Source organism: Manihot esculenta, chromosome 15, assembly GCF_001659605.2.
Source record: "Manihot esculenta cultivar AM560-2 chromosome 15, M.esculenta_v8, whole genome shotgun sequence".
NCBI lineage: Eukaryota > Viridiplantae > Streptophyta > Magnoliopsida > Malpighiales > Euphorbiaceae > Manihot > Manihot esculenta.
The window spans coordinates 13,615,776-13,626,226 of NC_035175.2; the positions used below are offsets into that span (position 1 = coordinate 13,615,776).

At 33.1% G+C, this 10,451-nt stretch overlaps 1 protein-coding gene and 1 non-coding gene across 3 annotated transcripts; one reads left to right on the forward strand and one right to left on the reverse strand.

The window, feature by feature from the left end:
* The first annotated feature begins 353 nt into the window (after window positions 1-353).
* On the forward strand, window positions 354-7,322 carry LOC110601876 (probable LRR receptor-like serine/threonine-protein kinase At2g16250). 2 transcript variants are annotated; one of them, XM_021739256.2, is made up of 4 exons: window positions 355-3,016; window positions 3,962-4,090; window positions 5,007-5,029; window positions 6,229-7,322. In XM_021739256.2, the coding sequence occupies exons 1-4, from the start codon at window positions 1,071-1,073 to the stop codon at window positions 6,843-6,845; spliced, it is 2,715 nt and encodes a 904-aa protein (XP_021594948.1). In that variant the 5' UTR covers window positions 355-1,070; the 3' UTR covers window positions 6,846-7,322. The 2 variants fall into 2 exon arrangements, with proteins under 2 accessions (XP_043807241.1, XP_021594948.1); XM_043951306.1 differs by lacking the exon at window positions 3,962-4,090 and having other exon boundaries at window positions 354-3,016.
* A 200-nt stretch (window positions 7,323-7,522) lies between these two features.
* Window positions 7,523-7,594, reverse strand: TRNAQ-CUG. The gene has a single exon. It is a non-coding gene; the product is annotated as a tRNA-Gln (tRNA).
* Window positions 7,595-10,451: the final 2,857 nt, after the last annotated feature.

A 10,451-nucleotide genomic window follows, 5' to 3' on the forward strand; every position in this document is an offset into this window, starting at 1 on the left:
TTCTCTTGCTAAATACATAAATAAATATATAATTAAATTTATATTAATTTTATTAAAATTTATAAAGGATACTTTTGTAAATTTGCTATTTTACTAAAATTTATATGTATAGTTTTTTTAATAGGAAATTGAAATATATAAGACTCGAATATAAATTTATTAGATAAATTATATATTTTTAATATATATTAAAATATAAAAATTGAATTACTATTTTACTATTTTAATACAAATGATAAATTTAAAATTATAATAATTTTATTATTGTTAAACCGAAATTAATTAATAGTTATGGAAATATTATAAATACATAGAATAAGGAAGGCGAGAGTATAAAATACAGAGAGAGAAGAAAAGGGTGTCAGGAGGGAGTAGTTCGAGCTTAGCTGGCAAGAGCGGGATAACCGGAGGTCAAATAGACCACCACAATTCCGGCAGGGGGACGTGGGTTCAGTGTCAGAGCCCAGAGTGGTGACTCAGTGGTTGAGCCTCTGGCTCTGGCTCCTGCCGCCCACGAGCCGCTCTCCTTCTTTCTTGATTTCCATCTTTCCTGGTTTTCCTTTTTCTTTTTGTCCCTTTCTTTTTCACCCTTCAGCTAAAAACTCGTCGCTTTAAGAATAGTCAGCGCTCAAAAACCCCATTTTTAAAGCCCACAAAGAGCAACAGCAGCGAGAGAGAGAGAGAGAGAGAGAGAATCCATAGTCCATTCTTGACCAGCCACTTCTTTCCCTCTCATGTTCTTGTTATTCTCTTTCTACCCATCTACTCTCCATTAGTTTTAATCATTATTTTCTTATTTTTATCCTTCCTTTTTGTCAACAGAGGGAACATGGAGCTGGAACTATACAAAGAGAGTAGGTAGAAAAAGAGAGAGAGAGAATACAGATTGGTCACCAAAAATTTTGTAGAAGAGGAGAGAATCAACAGAAAAAGAAGGGAATTTTAATCTGTGAGTTGTTTTCCTCCTACCCTTTTCGTTATGCTTCCTTTTTGGAGTGAAATAGAGAGAAAATCCCACATTTGACATGAAGAAGAGAAGATTTGAATCTGTTATTCAGTTCCAGTAAGCCATGTTGGATCAGCGAATTGTAGTAGCATTCGCTTTTCTGCTATTTATATTGAAGTTTCAGCCTGCATTTCAGCAAGTGGAGACACTGAGCTCGCCAGCTGAACGAGCGGCTTTATTTGAACTTAGATCTTCTTTGGGTATAAGAAGCAAGGAGTGGCCTAGAAAAGCCAATCCTTGCCTGAATTGGAGGGGCATCGCATGCCAGAACGGGAGTGTTTCTGGGATTAACATTTCTGGTTTTAGAAGGACAAGGCTTGGTTCTCAGAACCCGCAGTTTTCGGTGGATGCGCTCGCCAACCTAACTCGCTTGACTACTTTTAACGCTTCGAGATTCTTTCTACCTGGTTCCATCCCAGATTGGTTTGGTCAAAGCCTTGGCTCACTACAACTTCTTGATCTTCGTTTCTGCGCAATACGTAATGCTATTCCTGCGACTATGGGGAATTTGACTAATATAACCAGTCTTTATTTGTCTGGTAATAATTTAACCGGTGAAATTCCCTCCAGTTTGGGTCAATTGGTCTTGCTTTCGGTTCTTGATCTTTCGCAGAATTCGCTTACGGGATTTATTCCCGAGTCTTTTGCTTCGCTTGGGAATTTGACAAGGCTTGATATTTCTTCCAATTTCTTAGCTGGGTCGATTCCTTCAGGCATTGGGATGCTTTCTAAGCTTCAATATTTAAATCTTTCAAGTAACCAGTTATCATCTCCAATACCTGCTCAGCTTGGGGACCTTGGTAAGTTGGTTGACCTTGATCTCAGTTTCAATTCGTTGTCTGGGTCAGTACCAGCAGACTTAAGAGGGTTGAGGAATTTGAGGACAATGCTGATTGGCAACAATGAATTCATTGGGTCCTTGCCAGTCAGCTTGTTTCCTTCTCCAAGTCAATTGCAGCTTGTGATTTTGAAGGACAATCGTTTTACTGGTGAGGTCCCTGATGCTCTATGGACAATGCCTGGATTGCGCCTTCTTGATATCTCTGGCAACAATTTCTCTGGTTTCTTGCCTAATACCACCTTGAATGCTAATGCCACTACTGTGGCACTGAATCTATCTGGGAATTCGTTTTATGGAATTCTCAAACCTATACTCAGAAGGTTCAGTTTTGTTGATCTGTCTGGTAATTATTTCGAAGGCAAGGTTCCATATTATGTGCCCAACAATGCTTCTCTTGTTAGCAATTGTCTCCAAAATGTGTCAAATCAGAGAAGTTTGCAGGAGTGTCAATCTTTTTATGCTGACAGGGGCCTGATTTTTGACAATTTTGGACTCCCAAATTCCACACAACCTCCTGCCGGAGATACTAAAGGGAAGAGCAACAAAAAGGTTATCATATTAGCAAGCGTTCTGGGAGGCGTAGGGCTTATTGCTCTTTTGACATTAATAGTGGTGCTGCTACTCATTTGCATCCGTAGGAGGGGCACTACAAGTCAAAGAGGTGTTGGAGTTGGGCCAGTTCCTGCTGGAACCAGTCCTCCACCGCCTGAAGTATCAATTAACTTTTCAAGTTTAGGGGACACGTTCACATATCAGCAGCTTCTCCAAGCCACTGCTGACTTCAGTGATGCAAACCTCATCAAACATGGCCACTCAGGGGATCTCTATAAGGGTGTCTTGGAAAATGGGATCTCTATAGTCATAAAAAGAATAGATATGCAGTCCATTAAGAAAGAGGCTTACTTAATGGAATTAGACTTTTTCAGTAAAGTTTCGCATCCTAGATTGGTTCCCCTCTTGGGACATTGCTTGGAGAATGAGAATGAAAAGTTCCTGGTTTACAAATATATGCCGAATGGGGATTTGTCAGGTTCCTTGTACAGGAAAACCAGTTTGGAAGATGATAGTTTACAGTCATTAGATTGGATTACAAGATTAAAAATTGCAATTGGAGCTGCAGAAGGTCTATCTTGTCTACACCATGAGTGTACACCGCCCATTGTACACAGGTAAAGACTTGTTTTGTTGCTATTCTCTTTTTTTCCATAATCTGATGATAGTGATAAGATAACTTCTATTTTTTTCCAATGAATTAGTTGGTCCAAAGAAATTGTCTGCAAAATATACCTACTTTCTGAGGGAAAAAGATCACATAAATGTAGCCATTTTCAATTTGTTCTATGTTACTCATTGATAAAATTCCATTGAAATGCTTTGCTGTGCTTCAGGATTATTATTTGTAATTCTAACGCGAACAGCAATTTGATGAGGTTGAGCCTTGTTTGTGAGCAGTTTTCCTTTGCATGGTTAAAGATGTAATTATCTTTTGTTAAATACTCGGCATCCAACATTAAAAATTTAAACCCCTTGCCTTTACAAACTTTGATTTGCATTCATAAACCACCTGTCAGTTTGAAGTTAACATGAAGTTATAACTAATGGTATTGCTGCTTTAGTAGCAGTTATGGCAAATTTTATCCTGCAGCTTCCTATGTGTGCACTAAAGTGAAATCTTGTTTTGGAGAAATATATTGTAATTTCACTATATTTGCAAAAGTTCTTGTATAGTTTCTACATATTGGTTAGTCAAGTCCGGACAGTATATACATGGTTATTGGTCCAAAATGCTCTTCTGAACATCAATGAAATCTGGAATAATTTCAAAAAAAAAACACTGTAAACCCTTTTAAGTGAATTGAATTAGTTATTTAATTTCATTGTCAAGGTTCATTGGTGAGCTATGAGCTGCAAATAATCCTCAAATTGCATAATTTATAAAACTAGTGCTCATTGGTTGGGCCTTGGTAATAGTTTAATGGTACCGGGGCATGAGCTGCTTTGCAATTTTTTTTGGGTTATTTTGCCAAATGCTTCACTAGCTTACATCAATAAAAAGGTTAAAAGTTGTGCTACTAGTGTGATTGCTGAACCATCTTTCTTTTGGTTCATTGAAGAGATGTTCAAGCAAGCAGTATACTCCTTGATGATAAATTTGAAGTACGGCTTGGGAGCCTAAGTGAGGTTTGTCCTCAAGAAGGAGATACTCATCAAAACAGGATTACCAGGTTGCTGCGATTGCCACAGTGAGTATTTTATTTAAAACTGCCTCTATTTTGGCATTTTGAAACTGTCCTGGCCTGTATAATATTATATTTAGTTTATTACTTTTTTTCTCAGATTTTTATGCTTGCTTTGGGCTCTCTACATGTTAAATTACATGCAACACTTGAGTTGTTAATTTTTTGGTTTCTTATGTGATATGAGCTGTATTTTGCCTTTTCAACTTTTAGCCACCACTCTTTAGTAGCCCTGTCTATGACATTTTCCTTTCAATCTCACCAGTTGCTTTAAGCAAGGTATTTCATATTTAATGGATAAAATTTAGTTGTTCATGGTTCTTAAAGTGTTTTAATACAGTCATTGTATTCAGCTTAGATAATTCCCTTTGTTCTTGCGATTATTGGATGACTATTCGGCAAACTCTATCTCTTGCCACTAATAATTTTTGGGTGAGGGAGATTTTATTCATCCTTAGGTTTGTTTTCTGACAGCATATTTTGCAAACTGTGAATAGGAGTTATTCTGTGGTATAGTGGCATAATAATACATGCTTTTTCTATTTGTATATGGTTATGCACAAATTGCATACCGCATATTTGTTCCATACATCTAGTTCTACAGAATTGTCAACTTGAATTTTGTGAGTATACCGTCGATTGCCTAAAGCTCCTTAATTTTAGCAGGTCAGGAGCAAATTTTCAAAAGGTCAAAGCATAAAACCAAGTTTTATTTTCATTTTGAAGATTATTGTGTAAATACCCTTTGATTTCAAATCCTTTTCTATCCAACTGCATTAACTTTGCCGTCTTTTTTTTTAGGGTACTCTGTGCCACATTCTCTACCTACTGTTCAATTATTTTTTTTCAAGTGCATTATATTTCATGTTTATTTTGCTTAATTGAGATTCTCATTGTAGATTTTTTCCTCTTCCATGTGCAGATCATCAGAACAAGGAACTTCTGGTACGTAGAGATATAGGTTTGAAGTACACTTTCATTTGTTTAATTTGTAACTCAGCCTCTATGTATTGATTCGTCCAACCAGAAATAGCCATATTGTTGCTTAATACTCTCCAATTTCAAACCTGTAGTAGCTTGTTACCCTACATGTTATTTAAAAAAATGGTTTAGTAAACAAACAACAATGTTACCCATTTGTGGTCCCACAGATGGGTAAATTGTCAAAATTTATATTCTTAGCAGTGGGAAAGTGGGATATTAGTTTGAGGTATCGAGATCGTGATAGTATCTTCTTTTTAAAATGAAGTGCAAGATATTTCCGCATCATTCTGTCCTGTTATTGTGGTCACCATGTTGTCCATGGATCATGCTCTTCAGTTGTATGATATGTGTGTCCAGGAGATAATAGTAATAATTTGTCATGAAATTTTGTGCCTTTTCCTTTGGATCAAACCTGAGATATTAAAAATTAACATTTGGAGTCTGAAATCAATGTGTATTACGTTGTCAAAGAGCCCTTGGGGGGGGTGCTTGGAATTTCATTTCCTTGATGCTTATTATCAGTAAGATAGCTTATTGTTTGAATGCAAGAACTCTTGCAGAAAGAGTTTGAAATTTGTTTGTTCAATCCATGCATTTCCAAGTTTTAGGTTATTGGCCTTCATTGGCCTTTGTATTCAGTGGCGCACAAATAGTTAAACCAAGTTTATTGGTCCGAGTTGGTTCCTATGCTGCATGCATATGGCAGTGTTAGACAAAGAAGAAGTAAAAAACATCGTGTTGGCTGTTTGTACAGAAGTTTTTCAGTACTCTGCTGTGATTGTTAAACAAAGTAGATTGATCTGTTGAAGCCCATTTGTTTTGAAATATTTTACATGTTTTGAGGCCAATGCTTACCCTTGTTTGAGATATTTTCAGGCATGATTTAATCTGGTTTACGACATGCTCAATAAAAATAATATGCTCTTCTTTTGTTTGATCCGTATAATGCTTTTGGAGATAATATAAATTTTAACCATTGGTTCTCAAGTAGTCTTCTAGTTTTGTTCGAGCTTGAGCTAACTAGCAAAATGGGAAGAAAACTTTTGGAAGCTTCAGAATCCTTTTTTGCTAGGGGAGATTAATTTTGTATGCTTTAAAAAATTGCCCTTATTTCTCATTTTTCTTTTTTCTGAATTTCACTTCTGTTTAAACGTGACCAGGTCCAGTGACGGCCATATGCGCCTACGATGTTTACTGCTTCGGGAAGGTTTTACTCGAGCTGGTAACAGGGAAGCTGGGCATGAGTGCATGTAGTGAAGCCCAACTGAAAGAATGGTTAGAACAAACGCTACCGTACATCAGCATTTACGATAAGGAACTTGTGACAAAAATTGTGGATCCATCTTTGATCATTGATGAAGATTTATTGGAAGAAGTCTGGGCCATGGCTATTGTTGCCAAGTCCTGCCTCAATCCAAAGCCTTCAAAGCGACCTCTCATGAGATACATCCTCAAGGCTTTGGAAAATCCATTAAAGGTAGTAAGGGAAGAAAATTCCAGCTCTGCAAGGCTTAGAACAACATCTTCCAGAGGCTCTTGGAATGCTGCTATATTCGGCAGTTGGCGTAGCTCATCTGATGTAGTAGTCATTGCAGCAGGCTCCAGTACGAGACCAGAAGGTGGAGGTAGTTTTAAACATTCAGGAACCTCAAATTCACAGGGAAGCGGCCAAAACGGTGGTGGTGAACATTCATCCTCGCATAGACGACAATCCAGGGAGATTTTCCCCGAACCATCAACCGATGTCCAAGATGTAGAGAGACTAGGTCAGGAATAGCAGAGATGTTGATTGTTCTTGATTCTTTGTTAATAATACAGCAGGCTTCCCATTTGAGTGCCTGCATGTCGGTACCCCAGTTCGTTGCTCACGTTTTGCAGTCGATCAAGGTCTGGAGTTCATTTTTGTATATCAATGGAGGTGTCTGGAAAAGGTTCATATTTACTATTTATCCAAGTTCTGTGAAGATTTTGTATCAGGGCAGCAGTGCAAGATTGGATTGGCAAAGATTTTGGAAGAGAATGGGGGGGCAGATTGCGGTAATGGTGATCATTCGTTTGAAAGCTTGTTTTAACAAGCAATGTATTTCTGTAACTGATCTTTGCTTGTGGTCTTTTTTTTTTTTTTAACTTTTCTTTTTGTTTTGCTATGTAAATTCTCAAGGATTTTATGATTCAAATGGGGTTATTGTTTTCAGAAACAAAGACAAAAAAAGAAAATTCAGAAAGATTACAGTTGATTATTTTCATATCCAAATCACCACAGTGATTTTTACTGCTTATTTGAGATGGGCTTTCTGATCGCTTTTTGAAAAAATCCAAGTTGCAGGATACAACTTTGGAATAAAAAAATTGTTGAAATATATAAAGAAGAGAATTGGGAATTTGTTTGTTTGTATTTCAAAATCTTTTAATTAAAATGTTAAGCAAAGTTTTATAAAAAAAAAAGAGAGAATAAGGTCCCACCGAGATTTGAACTCGGGTTACTGGATTCAGAGTCCAATGTCCTGACCACTAGACCATGGGACCTCATTGTTTGTTGTGGTAAGACAAACCAGATAGTACAAAGAGCGTGCCGTCGGCTGTCGTGCTTCTACCATCCCTCCGTCACCGCCACCACGGCCACCATAAGAATCCTAATTGCAGAACCACTCTCCACGTCTCTTCCTCTTCCACCATCAACATCATCCAACACCTCAAAATCCGGCAAACACCAGCACCTCTAACTCTCATGAACGGATCCCCCGGACCACAAATTACTAGTCCACCTCCTAAAACAAGGAAGCCAACTTGAAAACATAGTATCTCAAGAAGACAAATTGCAGAATGCTTTTTTACCAGAAGAGAATGAAGCTTTTGAAATGACCCTCATTACCCGGAAAACGAATCCCCTCAATTCCGCCGCCTAATTTTCCCCCAAGTTTCCGACCAATACCAACTCTCCATTACAGACCTTCTGTCAAAACGGAAGTTTGGCTCCTACTGGAACCAGACCTCATCGGGAACGAGGCTAAAGCTCATAGGTAACAAATTGAATTTTGTTTGTGGGTACGTGACAAAAATCTTTAATACTAAAAACAGATTCATTTTAACTTTCTCTTTGAAGTTTGAAAGTTTAAATACAGATTCAAAGCTTAAATTTTGAAGAAAATCTCTCCCAAGCAAAGCTTCTATGCTTGTGAAGAATATACTTGGCTGGCTGAGTGGTTGATGTCAATGGAGAACTTATTGGGGTTGTGCTCACAAATCACAATAGCGGGAGTTAAAGTTTCAGAATTCAATAATGAAGAAGTAGCAGTAATTGTTTAGTATTCAAGGAGGCTTTTTGCTTTTTCAAGTTAAAAATAAAAAAAAAATTCTTCAATCCTCAAGAAATTTTTTATTTTTTATTTTTGAATCAGGGTGACTGCATTTTAAAAGTGTAATAGAGACGGCTGCATTTTCAAAGTGCAGTAAAAAACAGTAATTAAATAAAAAAATTTAAATACATTATGCATGAGTGCGGATCTTCCGGTTCAATTAATTTAAATTATAAATTTAATTTTTATTTAATTAATTATTATATTTTATTAATTTAATTTATTTAATTATATATTAAATTTATAAAATATAATTATAAAAATTATATTACTATTAATTAATTTAAATTATTTATAATATAATATTATATTTATTAATTTATATAATTTAATTAATTATATATTAAATTTATATAAATATAATTATAAAAATTATATTTATTTTATTTATATTTTTTCTCAAAATTTTTTTTTATTCTCTCATATTTCTCTCAAAATACTCTATAAATATTAATTTTTAATATTTTTATAATCTCCACAAATATTAATATTCGAGAGTTGGATATAAATGATAACTGCCGGTCATATAGAACTCGACGTGGTTAAAAAAGAAGGAAATGCCTGTATAGCACATAATATATTTGATCATCCTTAATATTATTTTTTAATAAAATTTTTTATTTTATCATTTATATATATTGACTTATTTTTATTGTATCCCACTAATTCTAAATATTTAGATATATTTTTATTTAATTTTTTATGATTTTTACATTGATAAGTATGATTAATAAAATAAATTATATATATCCTTAGCATTAATTAATACATTTATAAAATAAATTATATTAGTACATTTATATATATCCTTAGCATTAATTAAATTATATAAATTAATAAAATAAAATAATAAATATGATAAATATAATATTATATTATAAATAATTTAAATTAATTAATATTAATATAATTTTTATAACTATATTTTACAAATTTAATATATAATTAATTAAATTAATATAATAAAATAAAATAATTAATTAAATAAAAATTAATTAATATTAATATTAATATAATTTTTATAATTATATTTTATAAATTTAATATATAATTAAATCAATTACATTAATAAAATATAATAATTAATTAAATAAAAATTAAATTTATAATTAAAATTAATTACTCATCCCACTTTTAAAATGCAGTAATATATTTAAATTATTTTTTTTACCGCGCTGTAGAGTCTCTTTTTACCATTTTACCATATGTGAGAAAAAAAATTTTGCTTAGAAAATTTTATTTTTTTAACTTAGAAAAAATAAAAAGCCCATGAGCAGTGGCCTTGGAAGATGTGAAAAAATCACGTCAGGTTCTACCCGGATAAGCTCTGGTTTGTTTCCAGGATACATGCAAGTTGCCAGCCATATTCACCTAAACTAATAACAATAATCGATAATATTAATTTTAAAAAATAATAATTAATACTATTTTAAAATTTATATATTAAGTAAAATATAATATTAATTCAAGTTTTCAATTTATCAATTTTTAATTAATATAGAGATGTAAATATATTTTTAGCGTTTAAAAAATTACTAGTATTTTAGGTATAATTAATGCATTTAAAAAAAAATATTCCATTTAAAAACTCTCAATTCATATTAATCAATTAATTGATTTTACTTAATCTAGTTTGATAGAGTGAGTAAATGCATATTGTTCTCTTGGTTGATTTAGATTTAAATCTCTATATTCCAATCTCCAATTAAAAAATTTTAATTTTACTAATAGAAATATTAAACAATTATAATAATAATTAAAATTTTTATACTAATTATTATGGTTATAAAGTAAATAAGAATATGTATATTTTTATTCTCATTTATTTCAATTTTTACAACAATTCTATAACTTATTAAAAAGTTGAATTATAATTTATGAAAACTGTGTTTAGAAGTTGAAAAATATCATATGCTATATTATTATTATTATTATTATTATTATTATTATTATTATATTTGTGTCTAATAAATAATATTATGTATGGAAATTTCTATAGTAACTTTGCTTTTAGAAAGTAAAAACTT

Bases quoted from the DNA above. Each gene is read 5' to 3' on its own strand.
- LOC110601876 (XM_021739256.2), top strand. From the start codon at position 1,071: ATGTTGGATCAGCGAATTGTAGTAGCATTCGCTTTTCTGCTATTTATA. The intron at 3,017-3,961 runs GTAAAGACTTGT...GGTTCATTGAAG, and splicing joins ACACCGCCCATTGTACACAG to AGATGTTCAAGCAAGCAGTA. The intron at 4,091-5,006 runs GTGAGTATTTTA...TTCCATGTGCAG, and splicing joins AGGTTGCTGCGATTGCCACA to ATCATCAGAACAAGGAACTT.